At 46.6% G+C, this 25,804-nt stretch overlaps 1 protein-coding gene across 5 annotated transcripts in view; it reads left to right on the top strand.

The window, feature by feature from the left end:
* The window catches only part of CPNE1 (copine 1), a 97,839-nt gene extending 73,429 nt beyond the window's left edge, over nucleotides 1-24,410 (top strand). For 4 of the 5 annotated variants that reach the window (XM_039499423.1, XM_039499425.1, XM_039499424.1 and 1 more), the window contains 11 exons: nucleotides 6,797-6,880; nucleotides 8,123-8,212; nucleotides 12,477-12,575; nucleotides 13,263-13,349; nucleotides 13,428-13,487; nucleotides 14,186-14,319; nucleotides 16,572-16,626; nucleotides 16,709-16,760; nucleotides 18,118-18,251; nucleotides 20,057-20,293; nucleotides 23,457-24,410. In XM_039499423.1, the coding sequence (XP_039355357.1) occupies nucleotides 6,797-6,880; nucleotides 8,123-8,212; nucleotides 12,477-12,575; nucleotides 13,263-13,349; nucleotides 13,428-13,487; nucleotides 14,186-14,319; nucleotides 16,572-16,626; nucleotides 16,709-16,760; nucleotides 18,118-18,251; nucleotides 20,057-20,293; nucleotides 23,457-23,573 (1,149 nt within the window). In that variant the 3' untranslated portion in view covers nucleotides 23,574-24,410. Of the gene's footprint in view, nucleotides 1-6,796; nucleotides 6,881-8,122; nucleotides 8,213-12,314; nucleotides 12,411-12,476; nucleotides 12,576-13,262; nucleotides 13,350-13,427; nucleotides 13,488-14,185; nucleotides 14,320-16,571; nucleotides 16,627-16,708; nucleotides 16,761-18,117; nucleotides 18,252-20,056; nucleotides 20,294-23,456 lie in introns of all 5 variants that reach the window. The other variant, XM_039499422.1, reaches the window with a different exon arrangement.
* Nucleotides 24,411-25,804: the final 1,394 nt, after the last annotated feature.

Here is a 25,804-nt window from a genome sequence, read left to right as displayed (position 1 = left end):
GTGGTTGTTCATGTCCATTCAAAGTAGGTGTGCGTGCGCTGCGTGCATGCCAGCCGGAAGATTTTCCCCTAGCAGCGCCCGTAGGGTCAGCCCTGGCACCCCCTGGAGTGGCGTCACTATGGTGCCCTATAAAGGGGCCCGCCAACCCTCCACCCCCTCAGTTCCTTCTTACCGCTGGTGATGGCTAGCTGGAACTTCGCTTGCTGATAGCAAGTTTAGCAGTGTCCATAAACTCGTGTATATAGTTAGTTAGTCTATCTAGATTAGTTGTACATAGTTCTTTGCTGTTGGGGGGGTCAACACCTACTTGTCGCCCTGCTGGGACATGCCCGGATCTCCCGGGTTTAAACTCTGCAAGGACTGTGGAAAGTTCATGCCAAAGAGTGACCCGCACTCTGCTTGTTTGAGGTGCCTCGGGGAGAGCCACCAAGGGACCAGTGCACTATTTGCAGGGGCTTCCGTCCCAGAACTCTCAAAGACAGAGCACAAAGACTTAGAGTTCTTCTGATGGAGGCTGCCTTGCGGCCACCTTCGGACCCGGAGCCAGCCGATGTGGTGCCCAGCACGTTGTTGTCGGTGTGGAGTGCCTCAGCACTGGCATCAGGACTTAGGGCCTAGCCCAAATCCTCCAAAACCCGGCACCGGAGGGAGTCGGGTCATAAGAAGTCGGCCTCAGTGCAGCACCGCTCACTCTCCCCGGTGCCCGCTAAGAAGAAGAGGTCAGTGAGGGAGTGATCTCCCCACCAGGACCTCCACAGGCCGATGCCGTCCGCCAGTACAAGTGGACAGGCTGGGCTACAGCCCCCGGCTGCTCTGTCAACTCCCGCACCGGAGAGAGGGCGGTCGAGTCCGGAGTGACCAACATCCCTGGGCCTTAGCGGAGACGTGTGTCCCCCCTCGACTCCGGAGACATTTGAGGCGGCCTCATACCTGCTGACACTCCTGGTACCGGCCTCCCCGCATCGTGGCAGGGAGTTGCCGACGATAGCTCGTCCCCCAGTACAGTCTAAGGGCAAGCCAGCCATGCTGTCGCCTCCCTCTCCATCCTGCGCCACCCGGGCGGCACCGGACCAGAGACACAGCTCCCCGCCTCCGCGCCGCTCTCCGGCGATGACGGGTGCCGCTCCCCACAGGTCCTCTTATTCAGAAACCTCAGACTCAGAGGCGGACTCCTACCGCTCCAGCCGGTCGCGGAGCAGGAGGTTGATTTTGGGGGTGAGCCACCAGCGGTACCCAACACAGTGGCAGCAGCAATGGCAACCGCCCTCCCAGTGGCCGTTTTGGACCCCCTGGGCCTACCACCAGTCGGTGGGCCAGGCGTTTGGTCCTCGCTCCAGGTCGGCCTCGGCATCGATGGCCCTGGCGCAGTTGCCTCCTCCTTCACCGGCACCATCGCCGGGCAGAGGTGTGCCGCATCTAAGTTCAGCACCCCCTAGCCGGGCATCAGCACTGGCGGCGACCATGGTTCGGGCTCAACAGGTGCCGCCAGACACGCCAAGCCATTCATTGGCGACCCTGGTACCGGCCGCGGTGCCGCATTTGGAACCGGCACTGGCCCCACAACCTCGGTACTGTGTGCTGCCGGACCCCGAAGGGCTGGAAGCGCCGGAGGACGGGCCAATTCAAGTGATTTCCTCCTCTTCTTCCCCGGATGAGGCGGTCGCGGGCACGGCCACGGCACCGGCCCTGGAAGACACTAGGGTTCTTCAGCAACTGCTCAGGTGAGCGGCTCAGAGCCTCGCAATCCAGGCTGAGGAAATTGAAGTGGACATAGATCTGGTAGTGGACATCCTGGCTCCATCGGGACCATCTAGGGTGGCCATACCGTTGATCAAGACCGTAGAGGACACATCCCGCACCTTATGGCAAACGCCAGCCTCATTGTCCCCTACTGCCAAGAAAACAGAGAGACGTTATTTTGTGCCCTCTAAGGGGCATGAGCATTTGTACACCCACCCTTCCCTGGACTCCCTGGTGGTAGACGCGACCAACCAAAGGGAGTGTCAGTGGTTTCAAGGGTCAACGCCAAAGAACAGGGACGCCAAAAGGCTCGACCTCTTTGGTAGAAAGGTGTACTCCACGGCAGGCCTTCAACTACGAATAGCCAACAATAGGCTGTCGTAAACCGATATGGTCATAACACATGTTCAGCCATGTCGAAGTTTACCGAGCTCCTTCCCCAGGATTCGAGGGCAGAGTTTTCGGCCTTGGTGGAAGAGGGAAAGCTCATCTCCCGAGCCTCCCTTCAGGCTGCCCGGGATGCAGTGGACTCGGCTTCACGCTCCATGGCAACAGGCCTGGTCATGAGGCGGGGAGCCTGGCTCCAGGTCTCAGGCCTTCCCTATGAGGTCCAGCAGACTATCCAGGACCTCCCCTTCAAAGGACAGATGCTGTTTTTGGACAAAACGGACAAGTGTCTGCATAGCCTAAAGGACTCAAGGGCTACGCTTCGCTCGCTGGGCCTGCATACCCTGGCAACCCAACGTAGGCAGTTTAGGCCGCAAGCAGCCCCGTGCCCTTTACCAGCCTCAGAATCATCCAGAGGTTGGGTGCAGACGGGGCAGGAACGGCAGGAGGCGCCACCAATGCCACCCCTCCGGCCAGGCATCCGGCCAACCGAGACCGACGTCGGGGCCTAGGGCCCCCTATTTGATGGTACGGTCGAGGACGGCCTACTGATCAGGACTCCGGATCCTTCTTTCCCTACCTTTTGGGTCACGTCTGTCCCCCTTCTACCATGCCTGGTCCCAAATCACGTCGGACAGTTGGGTGCTTCGCACGGTAGAGAGGGGATATTCTATCCAGTTCTCCTCCCTCCCGCCCCACCAGCCCCCCTCCCCCCCCGGTCCCAGAATGCGTTCAGAATGCTACCCACCTGATGGCGTTCTACCTCCCGGGGGAACAGAACAGCCTGGTGGATGCCCTCAGCCGCTCTTTCCGGGGTCGCGAGTGGTCCCTTCGTCGGGACATAGTGCGCTCAATCTTCCGGCTCTGGGGTCGTCCCCAGTTAGACCTGTTTGCTTCAAAGGAAAACAGGAAGTGTTGGCGGTTTTGCTCCCTCCGGGGCCACAGCCCAGGGTCTCTGTCGGACGCCTTCCTCCTGTCATGGAGGGAAGGGCTGCTCTACGCCTTTCCTCCAATTCCCTTGATACACAGGGTAATTCTCAAGATCGGCAGGGATCACGCCCATGTAATCCTGATAGCACCGGTGTGGCTGCGCCAACATTGGTACACGTCGCTCCTGCACATGTCCACCCGAGCGCCCCTGACGCTGCCCCTGCTGCCGGACCTGATCACGCAGGACCAGGGCTGCCTCTGCCACCCGAACTTGCAATCACTCAACCTCACTGCCTGGATGCTCCATGGTTGAACCTGGTGGAGATGCAATGCTCCCAAAGATCAGACAAGTGCTGCTCGGTAGTAGGAAACCTTCGACCAGGGCCACCTACCTGGCCAAATGGAAATGCTTCTCCATCTGGTCCGGTCAGCGAGGGCAGGAGCCATTGCGGGCCCCAATTCCCGTTTTCTTAGACTATCTGCTCCACCTGAGACAGTTGGGCCTTTCCCTCTCCTCGGTTCGAGTTCACTTAGCGGCCATTTCGACTTTCCACCTGGGAGAGAGGGGCACCTCGGTGTTCACAAACCCGCTGGTTGGTTGTTTCCTCAAGGGCATGGACAGGCTGTTTCCGCATGCCCGTCAACCAGCTCCTACCTGGGACCTCAACCTGGTCCTCTCTGCCCTCATGGGGCCTCCCTTTGAGCCCCTGGCTTCATACTGTCTGCTGTACCTGTCATACAAGGTCGCTTTCCTTGTAGCGATCACCTCAGCCAGGAGGGTATCGGAGCTCAGGGCGCTGACATCCGAACCCCCGTACACTGTCTTCTATGAGGACAAGGTCCAACTTAGACCTCATCCGGCTTTCCTCCCCAAGGTCGTCTCCCAATTCCACATGGGACAAGATATCTTCCTACCGGTGTTTTATCCAAAGCCACACTCTTCCGGTAAGGAGCGGAGGCTGCATTCCCTGGATGTCCGCAGGGCCCTAGCCTTTTATGTTGAATGGACAAAGCCGTTTAGACGGTCGACCCAGCTCTTCATCGCGGTGGCGGATAGAATGAAGGGGCTCCCGGTCTCCTCTCAGAGGATCTCTTCGTGGATCTGCGGCCTGCATACGGGAATGCTATCGTATAGCTAGAGCCCCTATCCCTCTGGTTACGGCCCACTCTACCAGGGCGTGGGCCTCCTCTGCGGCGTTCCTGGCTCAGATCCCGACTCAGGAGATTTGTAGAGCTGCCACGTGGTCCTCCATCCACACGTTCACGTCGCACTATGCCATCACGCACCAGGCTAGGGATGATGCTGCCTTCGGTCGTACAGTGCTTCAGTCGGCAGTGACCTCCAACCCCACCACCTAAGATTAGGCTTGTGAGTCACCTACTTTGAATGGACATGAACAACCACTTGTAGAAGAAAAAACGGTTACCCACCTTTTAGTAACTGTTGTTCTTTGAGATGTGGTGTTCATGTCCGTTCCAATACCCACCCTCCTGCCCCTCTGTCGGAGTGCTGGCAAGAAGGAACTGAGAGGGTGGAGGGTCGGCGGGCCCCTTTATAGGGCGCCGTAGTGGCACCACTCCACGGGGCACCAGGGCCGACTCTACAGGCGCTGCTAGGGGGAAAATCTTCTGGATGGCATGCATGCGGCGCGCGCACACCTACTTTGAATGGACATGAACAACACATATCGAAGAACAACAGTTACTAAAAGGTGGGTAACCGTTTTTGTTCCCCAAGGGTCAGCCCTAGGACCAATCCTATTCAACTTATTCATAAATGATCTAGAGAAAGGGGTAAAAAGTGAGGTGGCAAAGTTTGCAGGTGATACTAAACTGCTCAAGATAGTTAAGACCAAAGCAGACTGTGAAGAACTTCAAAAAGGTCTTACAAAACTAAGTGATTGGGCAACAAAATGGCAAATGAAATTTAATGTGGATAAATGTAAAGTAATGCACATTGGAAAAAATAACCCCAACTATACATACAATATAATGGGGGCTAATTTAGCTACAACGAATCAGGAAAAAGACCTCGGAGTCATCGTGGATAGTTCTCTGAAGATGTCTACACAGTGTGCAGGGGCGGTCAAAAAAGCAAACAGGATGTTAGGAATCATTAAAAAGGGGATAGAGAAGAAGATGGAGAATATATTATTGCCCTTATATAAATCGATGGTACGCCCACATCTTGAATACTGCATACAAATGTGGTCTCCTCATCTCTAAAAAGATATACTGGCACTAGAAAAGGTTCAGAGAAGGGCAACTAAAATGATTAGGGGTTTGGAACAGGTCCCATATGAGGAGAGATTAAAGAGGCTAGGACTTTTCATCTTGGAAAAGAGGAGACTAAGGGGGGATATGATCAAGGTATATAAAATCATCAGTGATGTGGAGAAAGTAGATAAGGAAAAGTTATTTACTTATTCTCGTAATACAAGAACTAGGGGCCACCAAATGAAATTAATGGGCAGCAGGTTTTAAACAAATAAAATTAAGTTCTTCACACAGCGCACAGTCAACTTGTGGAACTCCTTGCCTGAGGAGGTTGTGAAGGCTAGGACTATAACAGGGTTTAAAAGAGAACTGGATAAATTCATGGAGGTTAAGTCCGTTAATGGCTATTAGCCAGGATAGGTAAGGAATGATGTCCCTAGCCTCTGTTTGTCAGAGGGTGGAGATGGATGGCAGGAGAGAGATCACTTGATCATTACCTGTTAGGTTCACTCTCTCTGAGGCACCTGGCATTGGCCACTGTCGGTAGATAGGCTACTGGGCTAGATGGACCTTTGGTCTGACCTAGTACAGCCATTCTTATGTTCTTATGATTGGGGCTGGGGGGATTGAGATGCAGGATGTGGGTGCAGTGCTGGAGGGTGCGGGACAGTTTCAGGTGCAGAATTGGGTGCACTGGCAGAGCTGTGGAGTACATGAGGTGGGGGTGTGCTGGCAGAGCTTGGGGGACCATGCCTTCCACATCTGAGTCCCCAACCTCTCTTGCCTCACCTGTCATCCATCCTTATTTATCCCCCTCTCTCCCCTCCTCGCTGCAGTCCAAAATCCCTCTTCCTCCATTTCCCCACTTCTCTGTCCCCTAATATCCCCCCAGACATTTACACTTGTAATCCCCCCCCCTTTTTCCCCCCAAAGACATGGATTACATTCCCTCCAAAATACAACTCTCACATTGCAGCATCCTCAAGCCCCTCAGTGCAGAACTCCTTTTGTCATAAGGGAGGGCTGTGATAACTGTTTAGTTATGTTAATGCAGCATGAGTTCACAGCAAAGAGGGCTGTTTCATCTAGTCATTAGTTTCTCAGTTTAACAGTACAAGGCAGCAGAAGGAAACTTGTTTTTGGGGGGACCTGTAACCTGGAAACGCCTTGATCAAGTGACCCCATATGTGTATAACTAAGGCCACCCCATACTCCCATGAGGCACACCAGATTTCAACAAATCTGCCTAAGCATGTCGATTTTAAAGGACTTAGGAAGGTTGACCCTGTAAACAGCTATCACGATGCAACCATAGCTATAGTGATGCACATGTGCCATTGTAATATGTGCACTGTCACACAAACTTCTCCGTGCTTTCTGTCCCACTGGGGATGCCCCCCTTCCGTCATTTCCATCCCCAAACGTGACATACTCCTTACCCCAAATATCCACTGCTAAGTGTTTTGGTATTTATTTGGGTAAAGCATGGGGGGTTGATTACTCTTATTTTTTATTTTTACAGGATTTTTTGGGCAAATCGGATCCGTTTCTGGAATTTTACAAGCCGAGTGATGGTGGAAAATGGCAACTGGTCTACAGATCAGAGGTAGGGTTTCCACACTGACACAAACTGTTCTAGCATTCGGTTCTGCTGAGGTCCCTTCCAACCCTAATAATCTATGATTCTATGATTCATTGCCTGAAAAGGGAGAACATATTGTGCTGTGGGGAATAGGCTATAGCTGTGATTTCACAGAAACTAGTTTTAGTGTCTACTGAACTCTTGCACCACTAATGCTAACTGGTGCTTCATTAAGTGTGTTTCATTTCAAAGGATTCCAAAGTATTTTCCAAGCTAACTCATAAGGGTAGACAGAATGTAGTTAGCCACACTGGGATTTTTCACAGCATACTAGGGTTAGGACCTATGGCACTTTAACAAGAGTAGAGACTCCTTAATGGCCATGTTAGGACCTTTTTTAATGTTTAATCCGAAGAAAAAAAAATGCAGTGTCCCTTAATGGTGTTGGAGCATTGGTTCAGTCCTGACTTAGAGGAAAGAGTGGCACCTACTGAGCTGTGAGCTCTTTTTGCATTACCTATGTTTTACAGGATTTCTCCTCCAGGGATTAATCAGGCCCAACCTTGAATATATTTAGTCTGCACTTAAAATTTAGGCCACCCTAGCTACGTCGCTTAGGGCTGTGAAAAATCTCATGACCCGTGCAACATAGTTAGGTTGACCTAACCCCCACTGTAGCTACTGCCTCTCGAGGGGGTAGATTTACTATAGTGATGGAAAAACCCCTTCTGTTGCTGTAGTAAGCATCTGCCTACAGCCTTGTAGCTGCAGCTGTGCCACTGTAGTATTTGTTGTGTAGACATGTTCTTAGCATGCAAAATCTGAGAGGTTCGCAGCCTGAGGCTTGATCTACACTTAAAATTGATATCAAGATAGCTGTGTCAGTCAGGGGTGTGAAAACCCCCCACATCTCCGACCCACATAGCTCTGCTGGCAAACCCCTCAGCATAGATGCAGCTACGTCGACAGAACAGTGCTTCTGTCCACATAACTAATGTTGTTCAGGGAGGTGGTATTCCTATACCAGCACAAAAACTCCTTAAGTCATTGTAAGCTATGTTGACTGTAGGGGACTGTATGGACAAAGCACTGCCTGCATAGGCTCTGTAGAGTAGACATAGTCTGAAACACCATACCTCCAGCTCAAGAATTGCCTCCAGATCCTCAGCATGGTGCAGAACTCTTGATTTTGACAATGTTAAAGCTCTTTTATTTGCATGTGGCATCCCCCATGCAAGATTATTTATTGTATCTGCTATCTTGCAGGTGATTAAGAACAATTTAAATCCATGCTGGAGGAAGTTTAGTGTTCCCTTGCAAACGTTCTGTGGAGGAGACTTCAATAAACCAATCAAGGTAAGGTCTTTGGAAATGCTTAAGTGATTAGATTCTCTTTCTTATTCCTTGCAATTGTAAGTCACTGCCTCTGGGTTGACATTAACTAACTATGTGGTTATCAGGCTGCTCAATCTTTGCTTATCTAGAAAAGTTGTTTAAAAATTTAAATATTAGCAAATAGGAGATCATTTTTATTAAATGCAAAATCTATGTGAATGCAATAGCACGTGTCAAATTTAAAATAGGTCAAGAAATGCAAAAGTGAAGTTTCCCATGCTCTTCCCTAACAACTGATCCATAGACAATTATCAGACTTTCAGTCATTGTCTGGAACGTAGCTGAGAGGCTGAACCAAATTGATGGTGCTGAGGAAGGCGATGGTACAATGTAAACCTCAGTGCCATCTTTGGTCACATCCATTCATATTAGCGGGGACCCTTTCCCTATTGCTAGCTTGAGCAGAGGCTTTTCCTTGAAAAGGGTCTGGTTTTGGGTCTAGGTTCTAACTCCTTGAGCTCTTACATACAATAAATGACTCTGTCTGACTCAAGGTCGTGAGTAGATCTTCAGCATAATACTCCACGTTCATAAGACAGTTTGCTGTGTCCTAAAACACCCCATGTAGTTACCTAATCTTAATTCACTGAAGTTTCTGATTAGAGGTGCAGTCTAAAAATATACTCTTTTCACAATAAATGAATTCAAAACCACATGCTGTTCTTCCTAAACCAGCCTTTTATCTGGTCAGTCAACCCAAAAAACATTTCTTTCTAGGTTTTCCTGTCTCACTGTGCCTGTGAGGAAGCCTTGTGCTGGGAATCAGATCTTAAAGGTTTAGCAAAAGGCATGCATGCCAGTCAGTATGTGTGTGCAGCATGGTAAATCCAAAGAATTACTGAGATTGTTAAAAAGGAAAAAAGGTTTGAAGTATGACTTGGGGTGCTAAATATGGGGTAAAAGATTTCAGTGATAAGTTAATGTACTTCATAATTGGGGAAAAACCTGACCATATCCAAAAAAGAGGAATCCTCTTGGCCTAAAGACATTTGAGACGTGAGAGAGACACTGACTAGGCCCATGTTGGTAATGTTTGTTGTCCCTGTTTGCCAAATTGATGCTAGATTAAAATCCTCTGTACTTTGCAAGCATGGCATAGAGTGGGGACATTTCATTATGTTCGGTTTTGTGTGCTAGGCTCTGAAAGCTGTGCTTTACAGTAGGAATCCATATTTGTCACTTCAGGGCAACTGTATGCTAATAATATACTTCCACATAGTGCCTTTCAGTCAAGAACCTCAAAGCATTCACAAACATTTAAACAAACTCCACAACATGCCTGTGAAGAAGGGATGTATTATCCTTTGATTACAGGTGGAAAGGTGAGTTTGGGTTGAAGGACAACTGTGGTTTAATAGCACTGAAGAAGACAATATCACGTCAGAATTTGGTGAGGCACTGTGGGGAAATGTCATAGGATCTTTAACAATCTCAAGTTGTCAAGCCCCTGATTTTAATCTAATTACATCCTGGTGAGAGAGTGATTGGGCAAGATGTGTGCCCCTTTTTTGACTCATTGCCATCATGTCCAGCTTTTGCTTCACAGAACCCTCAGTCAGTCTACTTTGGGGGCTTCCTAAGCTTCATGTAGAAACTGCTCGTAGCCATTATTATGACTACATGCTGCATAGCAATCACTGAATCAGGCCTCCACACTGTGCTCCGGATACACTAGTATAACTGTTCAAATGATTTAACATGGGCACCAAAGTCTTATTTGTTTGATTTGGCTTCTGGACATCAGCTTTGCAGGTCTTTTGTGTGAGGATATTTTGGGTCAAGAGTATTTAACCAAAGTTCAAGATAAACAGATGTGGTTTGATTTCCTCAAATTAGTGCTGACACTAACTAATATTTCAGTAATTCTTTTGCACACTGCACTACTATCCTGCTGCATTGTGATGCAGTGAGTGACCTTGACAGGGTTTTCTTGCTTTTTTGTTTTTTAAAAGAAGTAACTCGTTCAACTTGTGACAAAAATTGGTGTCCTTGTTTGTCTTTTTTCCATCAAAGTCATCTTTCATTGGAATTAGTTCTTCGTGTAAACGTAAAACAAGATTTTAAAGAAGAAAATAGCTACCCATCAATCTGATGACACAAGGGGTAGAGCAGAAGCCACTGCCTTCTGTGAATTATGGTAGTTTCATTTTTAGGAGGCCGAGCATCCTTTATTCACTTTGAGGACCTCTTGGGTCCCACAAAATATTGGACAAAATGCAGGGATAAATATTTGCTGACATTTGGGTTATGGCCTGTTCCCTACAATATTGCTAGCTGGTCACTGATGCAGTCAGTGTTGACAGCCTGTAACTGCCCATTATAGCTCAAAAGAGCATGTTTCAGAAATGTTTTTTCCTTCTGAGCATCATAACAGTCTAGCAATGGTAGCCCATGTCTATACATACAGCGCTGCAGCGACGCAGCTGTACCGGTACAGAAGACGCTCTATCCTGTGAACATGTGTGACTCTTTTCCTAGTAAACTAAGTGGATTCTGATGACTCACTGGGCTTCTTTCCCCACCAAGATACAAGGGAGAATAGAGTAGCTCTTTAAGTGGAGAGGATATAAGGTTCTGAGGTGAGAACTCCCTGTCCTGTTAGCTCATCAGGTTGGTACTTCTGCAGCCTCAATGGTTTAAGGGGGGAGGGACAGCTCAGTGGTTTGAATATTGGCTGCTAAACCCAGGGTTGTGAGTTCAATCCTTGAGGGGGCCAGTTAGGGATCTGGGGCAAAAGTCTGTCTGGGGATTGGTCCTGCTTTGAGCAGGGAGTTGAACTAGATGACCTCCTGAGGTCCCTTCCAACCCTGTGAAATGTGAGCATTATCTGTTTAATTGCAAATGGTTTTAGCAGATGGGGTGATGAAAGGGATGGGAGAGAAGCTCATGGTGAAAACTGAAAGTGGCTGCAGAGTGGGGAATGCAGAGGAAAGGAGGAAACAGAAGGAAGAGAAGTAAAGGGAAGAAATAACAGTGTTCTTAAAAGGGAGCATGCTTTTCCATTGAGTGAGGTTGAATGTGACTATAAGACACTTAACTGAACTTTTGGTTATTATTTATTATGTAAAGGCACATTTCACCCTTGATTTTTGTGCAAATTTCCCAGTGACCAGTGGGAAAAGCTGCAGTGGATCAAGGGGCGTTTGTGAGATCTGAATTTAACCCTGTAGGCTATAATTACAGATGTAATTTGGGCCTCTCCAAAGAATGAGTTTGACACCCTTATATAGAATGTTCACTGAGCAATCCTGAGAGCAGAACACTGGGATAAGCTGATTGTGAGGAGATGGCTTGTGCTGAGCTATGTCTTATGTTGGTTGTAATTTTTTCTTTATAAAGCCAGACCACCAAAAGTCAGTAAGTTTTGAAGTCTGTGGAGCATATGGAGTTTGTTTTTGAACAGGTGGGGAAAGGCACCAGTTCGTAAGCATTGGTTTTCGATTGCTTCCACTGGAGTACTTGCATTCTGTGATTTTTAATATGCGTTGTGTGTTTTGTGCATATTAAAACCTCATACATACCGCTTTCTAGTGGCTAATGTCATGTGGTGCTATAACTGATTTAGATCTTAGCATGTTCTAAATGCCATGATCCCTTGCATTGGCATTAGCATTTGGGAATCAGGCTGATCTAAATGTGATTAATAATTCAGATATAGATAGTCTGCTTGATACTGTGCAAAATACAAAAGAAGATAGGCTAGGTTTCTGCTTTGTGGAACTGCCAATCTCCAATACAGTCCATGTTACTATTTTTATGTAAGCAAACCTGAAAGACTTTGGAAGATGTTGGGTACAGCATTCTCACTGCTTCTTTCCCCATATTACAGTTGAGTACCTTCTGCAGAATAAAATCATGTTTATACATCTGAACCTATATAAAAGTAAACAATATTCAGTAGTCTAGCAAAGCAGATCAATTTAGTTGGGGAGAGATCCTGATTGAAGCAAAACTTATGCTGTGCATGTGAGTTGCATCTAATTGCCGGTTAGCTAAACAGCTGAGTAGCGGTATTTCTCTGTCTCTAACCAGGATTCACTTTGAGTGTCTCTTTTACTGTCAGGTTTCAGTTAGTGATATGGATGACAGCACCAGTTCTGATTTAATAGGGGAGTTCACTTGCATCACTGCAAAGCTGCTGGAAGCGAGAGATCATGTGGTGAGCCGCTGTAATTCTCCCTGATACAATACCCTTGTCCATTGCCTGCTGTTTCTTTCCTTTCAGGTACATTGTACAGATTATGATAGTGATGGGTCACATGATTTGATAGGCAGTTTTGAAACTAACCTGTCTCAGCTGCAGAAAGCAGGTGGCAGCTCTCCGGTGAGCTTTTTCTGTTTCTTCCCTATTTTTTTTAGCTGAGGGGGCCATAACTCACTGCAAAGGGTTTGCAAGAGATTGTTGGGTAGCTCTAGTGTAGAGCTCTGCTCCACATTCAGAAGTAATTTTATTTGTGCTCTAATGTCATAAACACACATCCCAGAAAAGTAAATACATTTTGCACCCCGAGCACCCCAATCTGTAACTCCTGGTTGCCATTGCATCTCCTCCTCCTGAAGATATTTTGGTGCCCTTTGTCTAGTTCCTGTGCCATGCTTTCATCAGCTCCATTTTCCTTTGTCTCTGGAGAATCGGGCAGAAGCAGAGTAGCTTCCCCCTCTTGTTCACTCCAGCATAGCAGACTCCAGGAGACATACCAGGAGTGTTCTTGCTGCATAGCTGACTTATCCCTACCATCAGGAGGCCAGTTTTCTAGAGCAATAGACTTTTTTTGGAAAGTCTGACTATTTTTAAAATATGGTTGTTGAAACAGAGCATGTGGCAGAGCGGTTAAAATCTATGTCTGTTTACTGTGTGTGTGTTTAAAAATCCCATTAATTTCACTATTTTTGGAGGGGAGGGCTGGATTGGATCACATCCTTTGCACTGCTCTGGTTTAAACTCCTGAACTCTGCTTTCTTCAGGTGAGTATGTCAGTAATCTGGCTTTTCTGTGCATTGCGTCCTGTAGGTGGAATTTGAATGCATTCACCCTGGGAAGAAACAAAAGAAAAAGAGCTACAAAAACTCTGGAATTGTTAGGATAAAATCCTGCAAGGTAAGCTTGTGTTCCAAACTACCAGCTTTTCTGTCCCTGCGGGAGAGGAGGTGTAACCCTGAGTATTTGTTCCTTTAGATTGAAACTGAATACTCTTTCCTGGATTACGTCATGGGAGGCTGCCAGATTAACTTCACAGTGAGTTGCTCACCTGCTTTATGTCTTTGTGAATGACAACATAATAATTCAGAGGTTTTATATAATAGACATTTTCCTCTCTAATATCTCTCAAAGTAATTTCTTTGGTTGATTGTCATTAGTGTTGCTCTGTATCTCACAGTAAGGGGGGAGGGATAGCTCAGTGGTTTGAGCCTGCTAAACCCAGGGTTGTGAGTTCATTCCTTGAGGGGGCCACTTAGGGATCTGGGGCAAAAATCAGTACTTGGTCCTGCTAATGAAGGCAGGGGGCTGGACTTGATGACCTTTCAAGGTCCCTTCCAGTTCTAGGAGATTGGTATATCTCCAATTATTACATTTTTTTAATTACAACTCTAATGGGCAGGGAGCTTCTTAAACCCTTCTCAGGTAATTTATGTTTAGACTAGCAGTAAACAAGCTGGTGTCTGTCCATCCCCTAGGAATAGGGTGCCAATACCTACTTGTGCCCTGGGGGGTATGTCACAGGTGCCAGTGCCTGCCTACGACTTCCAGGGAGTGGAGGGGGCCCAGAGCAGTACTGTTCATTGGTCCTGGGGAGATTTGGTGCCAATCTGCATGTGCACAAGTGTTGGGCTAGGCGTGAGCTTCAGTTTCTGGATAGAAGTGTTTTCTTTCTCTTGCTTACCTGTAATGCTGGTGACACTTCAGCGGCCTGCTGTTCTTATCTTCTTAATCAGGTGGGTATAGACTTCACTGGCTCCAATGGAGATCCAAAGTCACCAGATTCTCTTCACTACATCAGTCCAAATGGGATAAATGAATACCTGACTGCCATCTGGAGTGTGGGGAATGTGGTCCAGGATTATGACACGTATGTAAGAGGTTCTTTAACTCAGAGGTTCTCAAACTTTTGTACTGGTGACCCCCGTCACATAGCAAGCCTCTGAGTGTGACCCCCACCCCCCATCAATTAAAAACACTTTTTAATGTATTTAAAAAGTATTTAAAACCATTATAAATGCTGGAGGCAAAGCGGGGTTTGGGGTGGAGGCTGACAGCTTGCAACCCCCCCATGTAATAGCCTCACGACCCCCAGTTTGAGAACCCCTGCTTTAACTGATTCATCCACAGGCTTCTGAAAAATGTGCTGGCAGTCAAGGGCTATAGGTTAATGTGTAATGCTGCTGTCAAGTGTTAATCTTTTGTTGCCGGTGACGCATTTCATGCCTGAATGCCGTGCTTGTTCAAATCTCAGTTCAGTGGGAAACAATTGCTAGCAGCTCTCTAGTTTTGATGAGCTCTGTCTGGCTTTAGTCCTCTCTTAACCTGAAATATCATTAGTTTTTTCAGTGAGACAGTGTGTGTCCTGAGAGAGATACTGGAATTCTCAACCATCTTTCTGCAGTCCCTATAGCCCCTTGCTTGTTGTGACCATCCCTCTCGTTAAGTAGGGTCAGACAAAGGCCATTCTCTGACCAGGATTGAGTTTGATCTCTAATGATCCTTCCACAGTTCCGGAGTATATGAGATCACTGGGCTACTGGATCATCTAATTATGTGTGCCACAATTCTGCACCACAGCATGAGCCGGGAAATGCACCCCTTGCCACAGAAGTGTGAACTTTTATTACTGAATTAGAGATGGTAGGTAGGGTGGGGATTGGCTGTGAAAGGCCTTGAAAGTGTAGACATCTAGCTTGTGTTTGATACAGTAGAAAAGAGGGAAGCAGTGGAAGGATGCAAACAGAGAGATTACATAGTCAGAGCACCGGGCTAGGACAATGGTCTTTGCAGCAGCATTCTGAATGGGTATCAATGGGACAAATTTGCATTTGTCCAGGCCAGAGAGAAGGATGTGGCATTAATTGAGCTGTGGAGAGCCTGGAGAAGAGTTTTAGCTTCACGGATGGATAGGAGAGGCCATATCTTAGTGATGTTATGCAGAAGAAATTAGCAGGATGTAGACAGCCAGGATGTGAGGACCTAGAGAGAGGTTTGAGTTGAAGATGGCATCCCAGTTATGGGCCTGAGTGACAAGAAAGATGACAGTGGTATCCACAGTTATTGAGAAAGGAGGTAGCAGGGAGGCGCTTGGTGGGGAAGATCAAGAGCTCTATTTTAGCCGTGTTGAGCTTGAGCTGATGGCTAGACATCCACAAGGATGTGGATATTTGTCCAGTTCTGTTGTCCACCCTTCAAAAGGGAGGTTGTAAAATTAGAGAGGGTTCAGAGAAGAGGCACAAGAATGATGTAAGGACTGAAAAACCCACCTTACAGTGAGAGACTAAAGGAGCCCAGTTTATCAGGGAGAAGATTAAGAGATGACCTGATCAATCTAAGTACCTACATGTGGAGAACTTTAATTTCTGCCAGATTAAAGCTAGACAAATTGAAACTAGAGATAAGGTGCAAATGTTTAGCAGTGAGGGTAATTAACCATTACCAAGGAATGTGATGGATTCTCCATCTCTTGAAGTCTGTAATCCAAGCGGAAAGAAGTGCTTTGCTCTAGTTCAACCAGATTGGTTGGGCTTGATACAGGAATTGCTGAGTGATATTTTCTGGCTTGTGTTTTGTGGACATCAGACTAGATGATCCCATGCACCTGTGCTGATCTGCCTGTACTGGCTGGTTTTGCTGCATACTTGTATTCCTTTATACTGTGCAAATAAGCTGCACTTTGGAAATGACATGGGGCTGCAGCTCTCTCTCTGTCTTTCAAAACTGAGAGTCGTCTTGGTGCTTATGAAGGTGAGGAACGAATATCTCTGGATAATTGTGCGCTCTTAGCTCTGTCCCTGAACACCAGTCCTGTCCTGCAGCGTCCCTGCTGTTAAGTTGTAGGTAGGCCTTATGTGAGCAGAAACTGCTGATAAGGGGTTTGGTGTTCTGAACGGGGATTTGAGCGCCTCTTTTCGGTGACCCAAAGCAAGCTTTGCAGCACTGAACCCCAGCAGCATGCTTTCACAGGACCTGCACCACCTTCTGCTGATTTCAGCGGGAACAGGATTGGGTCCTGTGCAGCATTCGTCTTCCATCAATTGAAGCAGCGATAAGGGGAGGCAATGTGGGGGTGGATATCCCAATTTTTCAGGCTTCTTATTGTTTCCCTTTCTCCTGCAGAGATAAGCTGTTTCCTGCGTTTGGGTTTGGAGCTCAGGTTCCTCCAAACTGGCAGGTAGGTTTCTCCGAATTCTGCCAGCACTTCTTGTGTGCGTGTCAGTGTTTCACTAAATGGATGTAAATGTTCTCTCTTCCAGGTGTCTCATGAATTTGCCTTGAACTTTAACCCAAACAACCCCTATTGTCAGGGTAAGCACACCTTTGACTTTGTTAATGTTTCTTGAATAGGAGAACTGCTGGTTTAAATTGTTCAGTTTTTTTATCCCCACAGAAATTGGAAATGGAACAATCGTTCGCTCTTTTTGGCAGCAGAGGTCTTAGTTTGTGGATGATTCATTCCAAATACTCTGGATTCATATGTATCATTTCTTCACCCAAATGTTCACTAAATATTCATCCTTTTGCAAATGTAGCTTTTAAAAGTATTGAAGTTTATTTCTTTTGTTCTCAAAAGCTGTGGTATTAAACAGTAGCTTGTCTACGATCCTCTTTTTAATTGTTGTTCTTTCATTTGAGTTGGTTTATAAAGTCCTTGGAGGTAGGACTGTCTCATTCCCTCTTTATTCAGTACCTAGCACATGCTCATTAAATTTAAGAAACTTTAGTTTTTCTATCTTGTCTGGGGCCAGCAGAAAATTGCAAATCTGCGAGTTTTCCTGTGTGAATCCAAGTATTTGTTCCCAGAGTGAATATGGTTGCCCACTGCATGGCTAGGATCTTTCCTTGCTACCTCAAGGTTGTCCCTTTAAGCCAGCCTTGTGGAAAGCCTTGGTCCTGCAGTTACGCAATTAAAACCAGTGTGACAGGCAGTGTGAGTGTAGCATAAATTGCAAAATGAAGCCAAATCAATAAACCAGTTTAAGTGTCCACACAAGAGTTTGTAACAGTTTCACTAAATCAATTTTTACAACTTGGTTTTAGTTAAACCAGTGCAAGTGTCATGCGTAGACAAGGTTTTCAATAGTATTTCTAGCCTAGTAGTGGCTAAGGACCCTAAATGAGGACATGGTTCCACTGAACTAGGCACTATACAAGCAAAGAACGCATAATCTTTGCCCAGAGACTTCACAATTTAGGATTTAGACAATATGCAGTAGATGCGTAAGCAGGAAAATGCGGGGAGGGAGACAGCAGAAATAAATGTGTTTGCACAAATTGGTAGTCGCAGCTGGTCACCAGCCTAAGCACACACCAGCCCATCAGCGGCAGACGTCCTTTTGTAGAGGAAACTTACATCAGCTGCATTATGTTAGTAGCACTAACCAGTGTTGTTTCTTGGAAAATCATTTGGCAAGTACAAGATGGGAGGAGTCTGCCGTATACCCGCCACTTCTCTGCAGGTTCCCACTGGCCACGCTGACTACCACCTTGGGCAAACACTGCCCCCTTGCTGCTCCTGTGTAATCGGTCCAGTATGATTTTCTGTATGCACCTTAAAGGTGTCCGGTTATCGTAACATGCCAGAAGGATAATGCTCATAAAATAATTAGCAAGATAGGTAAAATGTTAATTTTTTTCTGGTAATTCAGACCTTCTTGTTGCATAGGAATCCAAGGAATTGTGGATGCTTATCGCCAGGCACTGCCCCAGGTCCGACTCTATGGGCCAACAAATTTCTCTCCTATTATAAACCACGTGGCAAGGTTTGCAGCTCAGTCAGCACAGCAAGGAACAGCTGCTGTAAGTCCATGTTTATTGGTTACAGACCTGCACTCTCAACCTTTCCACTTTCCCTGGATGCGATTGAATGGAATCGCAAAGAGATTTCTCCTTCCCTGCTTGGACTCCTCTAATTTGGTTCCTCCAACTTGCTCAGATCTCTGGTATTTCACTCAGCCTGTGGTGGCCAGGTGACCTTTACTCCACCTTGTAATGTCTTGGTGAAACACTGGCTCTGTGCTTACTGCTGAATAGGGGTGGGGTGCAATGGTAGGCGCTTGATGGAGGTGACATCTAGTTGTTAGAGGGCGGTAGGGGAGCCCAGGTCTTCCCACTCCGCTGGACTCTGGCCCAGGGCTTGTGAGGGTAGCCAAGCTCAGGTACCCAGGAGCACCTTAACACAGTCCTACCTGGGTCACTTCCTACCCCTTCACTCTATAGGTCAAGTGTTTTCAGTCTGTAACCAAGGTAATGTAGAACAAACAGTGCCTTAAGTCAGTCTGGGGTCTAGTGGATTTGTTCCTCTTTGCAGAGGAGCAGTTTCCATGTTCTTCCTCAGTAGCTCCAGAATCAGGTCCTTCTCCCTGCCTGGTCAGCTCCCTTCTGAGCTATCTGGGTGCCTTTTAGGCCCCACTTCCACCTGGCGCATGCTCTGCAGGTGAGGCTGGGTGGGGTTGTCTGGGTCCAGAGTTGTTCCTTAACCCTACTCCTACTACTGGCTTTATACACCCTGTCACAAGGGGTCAGTGTGAACTACCTCCCTTCTTGGTGCAGTTCCAGTGAATTGAAGTAATTGAGTAATCTTCCCTGGAGAGGATGCAGGTCAGCACGGGATGCACAAAATGAGGCAGTAAGGAGGCCCTTAAAAGTTTTCAACCCTTTCTAGTGCACCACTTTCATAGAATCATAGAAGATTAGGGTAGGAAGAGACCTCAGGAGGTCAAAGCAGGACCAACCCCAACTAAATTATCCCAGCCAGGGCTTTGTCAAGCTGGGCCTTAAAAACCTCTAAGGATGGAGATTCCACCACCTCCCTAGGTAACCCATTCCAGTGCTTCACCACTCTCCTACTGAAGTAGTTTTTCCTAATATCCAACCTAGACCTCCCCCACTGCAACTTGAGACCAATGCTCTTATACAGTTGCACACACATTGCATTTGTATGCCTAGCTTGTTTAAAAATCAGACCATTAACTTGTACAGTTTCATTTATTCAATTTGAAAACCAAGTCTCACCAACACAAAAGCCTTATGTTGCCTGATAAAATTACTTGTTCTTAGAGTGCTTGCTCATGTCCATTATTCTATTGTAGGTGTGTGTGCTCGCCACATGCACCAGGGCTGGAAGTTTTCCCCTCAGTGGTATCCGTAGGGGACCGGCTCTGGCACAATCTGGTACTCTCTTGGGTGTAAAGTCACTTTAAAGTTAATTTCTTTATCCTTTGTAACAATACCACCAGCAAGGAAAACAGCATCAAATAGCAGGTTCTGCAGCCACTGTACTTGCTTCAATAGTACTTTGTTGTTCCCTACTGTTTTCTGTCCAAGGATCTTAAAATTCTTTACAAACTTAATTGAACTAAACCTCCCAATCCCCCCGCCCCCTTTAAAACTAGATCCAGATTATGAAAATCTGAGTTGCAGAGGGAGAAGTGACTAGCCAGGGGTCACACATATATTGTGTGACAAAACTGGGAACAGTCTTGTGCCTTATCCACAACACCATCTGCTTTCCCTTCCTCAAAGGAGCAATGGCTAAGGCAGGGGCTTCTTTTGCATTCGGTTTGATGTTAAACTCGCTGGTTGCCTGATTTAATGTTTTGCAGCAATACTTTGTACTACTGATCATCACAGATGGTGAGATCACTGATCTGGATCAAACCAGGCAAGCTATTGTTAATGCCTCCAAACTGCCTATGTCTGTTATTATCGTTGGAGTTGGCAATGCTGATTTCAAAGCCATGGAATTCCTCGATGGGGACGACGGCGTATTAAAGTCCTTGACAGGGGAGCCAGCTGTACGAGACATTGTCCAGTTTGTGCCTTTCAGACAGTTCCTCAATGTAAGTTATCTTTTATTTTAACATGAGGAAAAAACCCAGCCTGTTAATCCTGATCCCGTTGTACACAATTGTCACAGGTTTGATCTGAGAGAGGAGTGTTTTTGTAGAGAATCTGTTAACCATATAATTAGTGTATGAAGCCAGTGAGCTGTCTGCGAGGAAGTGTGGCCCAAAATTGCTCTGGAGACTGTTCCTCAGAGAACTGAGAGATGTTACCTGCCCATCAGAAGCTGAGCACTCCCAGCTTGTTGGGTTGAGGAGCAAGAGACTTAGGGTATGTCCATACTACCCGCCGGATCGGCGGGTAGCAATCGACTTCTCGGAGTTCGATATATCGCGTCTCATCTAGACACGATATATCGAACTCTGAACGCGCTCCCGTCAACTCCGGAACTCCACCACCACGAACGGCAGTGGCGGAGTCGACGGTGGAGCCACGGACTTCAATCCCGCGCCGTGAGGACGGGTAAGTAGTTCGAACTAAGGTAGTTCGACTTCAGCTACGCGCGTACCTTAGTTCGACACCCCCCCCCCCAAGTGTAGACCAGGCCTAAGTGGAGGTACTTCCATTCAACCAGGGGCTTAGCATGTTGCCTCTGCTATGTTCTCAGCATCCAGGAGATCAGAATACTGAGCGCAGTATCTCCCCTGGAATGTGAGTTAAATTCCTGTCACCTCACTAGGCCTGACCTCTTTGCCTCCATAACCTCGGTGGCACAGGAGTGAGGTATCCAGCAGGGCGGAGCATGTTACCACCTCAGCCCTGCCTGCCTGGTTCCTGGTAGATTGCACTCTGAACAATCCATGGGAGCACATTGATTTGCCTGTAGGCTGTCATTCAGCCTCACCTTTTCCCCAAGTTTTGAGTTGAAATTAAACTTGTACTATATGGAGTTTGTCCAGAATGGCGTTCTCAATGGCGTTTTAATTTTAACATGGATAGCAAAGCGTTTTTCAAAGAGCATAGAAACAGTGACAAGCTGAGCTGTCCCAAAGTACTGTGAGAAGATCTCCTGGGGCTGTGTCTGATGGCCACCCCCAGGGAATAGTTCCAAGTCGAGCACAGCAGGGCCTGGTCCGTGGCTGGAGCTCCTTGGCTCCTTGTACGAGAATACAAATAATAATAAACCAAAACCGCTCTTGGGAAGGATCCCTGTTTGATGTAGCCTGGCCCGTTGTTCTTGGAGCACCCTCCACCTCTGGATTAGCCCATCAGTTACTGGGAAGGCTGGTTCCTCTTGGGCCTTGCCCCCACAGGGATTTTTACCAGTTGTACCCATGTAGTTCTATTGGTATGACACCCTGTTTGGACTCTCCTGTTGTGGTGTAAGAGTGGCTGCTGCTTTTTGTGATTAATTTCTTATTGATTTTCAGAAAGAAACAGGCAATTAAAAGTGCAAAAAGGTGAACAACTTACAGCTTGTGTGGGTCCAAATATCTCCTGTTTTATAGGGTCTGCAATAACATTTTGCAGCTTTACAACTTGTCAAAGGTGGAAAACCAGATACTACCACATAGGCATATGTTAGGGTGAGGGGTAAAATAAACATACATGAATATTGCAAAGGAGGGAAGGAGGCACCAGGGGGAGGAAGTGGAGGGGTTAGGTGGAATGGAGGTCTGGCATTCTTATAGCATCTCAATATTTTTTATCTAAATATATCTAGAAATGGGTCCAAATTTCTTCAGATTCATAGAATTGCTGTTGACTGCAATAAGCTGCTATTTCTTTGGCTGCACAGTAGGGAATATGAGGTTCTCCATATGATTTAGTTTAAAAACCTAGAGTGTCTCTTTTCAGGTTAGCTTCTGTTGCCTGAGAAAAGGTTTATGCTAAACTGAAAAGGGCACTTTTCTACTGAATAAGAGTGGCCACATTTGTGGGGGAGGACGGACTACTGGTACAGTGGTATTCAGTTAATTCACAACTTAGGTTATACAGAAAAACTTTCTTGTATAGAAGAGGCCTCAATGTCAGGGCTGGGATGTAGGAGGCTGGGTCTAGCAATTGGAGCAGGAGTTGGAGTTGGGAGGCAAGCCAAGGGTCAGAGCCGGAGGCAGAATCAGGAGCTGGAGTTGGAGACCGAGGGCAAGGATCAGAAACAAGGCAAGGAAGCAGGGGTCAGGAGTCAGATAAGTCTGCAGGGTCCAGTGTGGCAGCCAGGTAAAGCCCAGTTGTTCAGACAACTTCCTATGCCTCTCTTTAGATTTAAATAGGATGCCCTGCTCTGACCAATCAGAGTTCCTGGTTTTCTTCCAACCAGGGCCCATGGAAGCCCTCCCTGATGTTGTTTCAGGTTTCATGGTTTCTCTTTTCTGTTGATTAGTAGCAAGCTTCAGGGTGGGAGCAGGGAGAGGCCAATCAATAGGAATTAGGAGTAGCAGGTATCAATTCCTGATTGTGATTTGATTCCAGGCTTGGTAATCCACACTGAACTGGAGGCTGCCATCTTTCTCTTAATTAAGAAAATTGGTGCTCCAGCCGGTATTGGTGATTTATGAATGAACCTGTTAGATTTTGTTAGAGATAATCTGATAAAACCTAGCGGAGATTCACCGAAATGGAAACAGCACTTTTGGTTGCAGATCTGTTGGGCAGTCTCTGGGTTCGGGCAGGGGAGGATATTTGTGTTTTTTCTTTTCAAACACATCAGCAAACTGTCAGTATTTACAGGGAAGTTCTGCCGTGGGTTCTGAGAGCATACCCGCCTGTGCAGTGACTCTTACCTGAGGTTTTAGTGGGTCAGAGCTTGGATCAATGTTGATTTCAAGGGCCACTTCACGTTGAATGGTTCCTTGAAATATGTGTTAATTATTTGTGCTAAACAATCTGTTCCAGCTTGTATTTAGCTGTGGCACTCTGAGCACATTTCCCAGACCTGAGGAAGAGCTCTGTGTAAACTCAAAACTTCTCTCTGACCAACAGAAGTTGGTCCAATAAAAGATATCACCTCACCCACCTAGTCTCTCTACTGTTTTATAATGTATTTCAGTGAGAGAGCTGTACTGATTGCCCAGAATTCCCTATAATCCCTATTGGACAAGAGCTGAAGCTATAAAGACATCGTTTTGAGTCTTTCCTTGTTTGAGGGGAATTGATGGATAACGTGGCCCTTTATTATGTGCTGTCACGTTGGTTTGCTCACACTGGTGTCTCCTGCAGGCTCCTCGGGAGGCTCTTTCCCAGACAGTCCTGGCTGAAGTTCCGAAGCAGCTGGTGTCCTATTACAAGATGCAGGGCTGGGCTCCTGTGAAGCTACCTGGAGCAAAGCAAGAGTAGAGGAGAGGATACCTGCCGTGCACATCTCCAAAGAAACAGGAAGAGCATCTCTGCTTATGTATCAATCGTATTCAGATTCTGTCGCACATCATTTATTGCCCAGCACCTCTGAAATGGATCACTCTCGGTTCTCTGATTTACACACCATGTATCTCTAGTTTCTGCTGAATGTTAGAAATGAAACATTATTTACAGAGATGCTACACAGAAAGTCAGGGCTGACTCCAGGTTTTTTGCCTCCCCAAGCAAAAAAAAAAAGGGGGGGGGGGTGCGGAGTGCTGCTGCCGAAGCACCAAAAAAAAAAAAAAAAGCTGGAATGCTGCCACTTGACAAGGGCCTCCCCAAGCACATGCTTGGAATCCTGGTGCCTAGAGCCAGCCCTGATTGGAGTGATGTATTATGTAGATGTAGATGTAATTATAAGTAGAGGCAATAAAAACAGCAAACCTGGCCTCCCAAATTCTGAGAATTTATACGTTTGAATCAGTTACTTCAGTACTTACTACAATCCTGACTTATGACTAGATTTCAAAGCCCACATGGTGCATGGAACTGCAGAAAACTGACAACCAAGTAACATTTTTCCATGCTGAGTTTATTGGAATATGAGTTAATTGCTATCATGTTTGCCAATATATGTCTTTGATCATGCATTGCTGGACAGAGGGTTTCTATTCTCTTCCCAAATCAACTTGATAGAAACCCTCATATATTGATTTGCATCAAAGTCCTCCTGCTGCCTAGATGGCTCAGATAATTTTTGTTGTGCCTTTGTAGAGTGCCATGCGATTTTCTATTATGTTTTCTTCATAAAGCAAATATATTTTTTAAACTTCATTTACCAGATTTTGCAAAAGTAATTTTATACGGTTATCTATTTACAACAATTGCTTCTATGGTGCCTTCACTCAAAGCTTGTGTTGTGGGGACTGGACTAGATGACCTCTCGAGGTCCCTTCCAGTTCTATGATTCTATATATAGGCCTCAGTCAGTCCCTCTTTCCCTCCAGTGAGAGCTTCCACAACTACAAGCAGAGAGAGCAGGTAAGTGTAGAGAACAGATGTGCCCAGGAGGGTGGGATTTCCCAGATCACTTGTCTCCTAGTAGATGGCACTGTAACTCTGACAGTCCTGTGTGCCTGTCAGAAGGAGGCTGAATTTCCAGAGAGTAATGTTCCTGCTTTCTCTGCTGTTACAAGATGGGGATAATCCCATGGGTATGTTTGGAGATAACAGAGATGAGAGTTTAGTTCAAAAGGGCAATAAAATAACTTTGCCTTGTTGGTGCTCAGCAAACGTTCACCACTTTCAGTTTTCCAAATAAAGAATCTGCTTTTATTTATAACTGTATGTGGGCTCTTATTTCCTGTTCCTTTCTGTGCTGCTTCTCCTTCTGCCGGTGCCTTTTCAGTGATTACCTTTAGTGGGAAAGTGTTACGCCTCCACTGCAGAGTTAGCCCATGTGATCTACACCCAGGTAAGCCTACCTGGGCATGAGCAGCCACACTACAGAACTCAGAGGTACTGTGTCTCCACTAGTGCTTTGTATGACTAGGACTTCAGGGGGCATATCCCATGGTTCTTTGCGCTGTAGTAGAATGAGCTGCTCTGATTTCCCCCCAGCAAACTGTGGGAGAACTCGTCTGTCCTCTGCACACAAGGGGAATTGTGGGAAGGCATTGGAGGACTACAGCACTGGAGTGAGTTAGCCTGTGTCCTCACCTCAAATGCGGGTGGGTTACCAGCCCAAGTGAAAGTGGCACCCAGGCTCTTACCCATACCACCAGCTAGCCCAGGTTGAAAGCACCACCAAACTTGGGTGTGAGGATTTTGTATGTGAATGGAGGAGGGGTAGGAGCAACAGCTGGTTATGAAACCAACTTTAACGCTTTGCAGTGTAGACAAACCCTTATTTAATCCTTCACCTATTTAGGCAAAGCATTAGTCATGACTGGAAAGTCTGTCAGCCTCTGCTCTAAAGGACCTGTTAATCTGCTCAAGTTTCATGAGCAGAGGGTAGTTTCCTCCCATGGGAGCAAACCAGATGAGCTTTTTGGAATGTTTTTGTTCCACCAGCTGATCTATACCGCCCAACTCTCCTGCACTGTAGGAGTTTGTGGAAGGAAACTGGCAAGCCCTGCTCAATATTATCAATTGGTTGATCACACTGGAAGTTGATAACCTCAATTTGCTCAAAGTAACTTCCACACACTTATCTCAGCAGCAGTAGT

This window comes from Mauremys reevesii, linkage group 13, assembly GCF_016161935.1.
Source record: "Mauremys reevesii isolate NIE-2019 linkage group 13, ASM1616193v1, whole genome shotgun sequence".
NCBI lineage: Eukaryota > Metazoa > Chordata > Testudines > Geoemydidae > Mauremys > Mauremys reevesii.
This window is presented reverse-complemented; position numbering and strand designations above follow the sequence as displayed.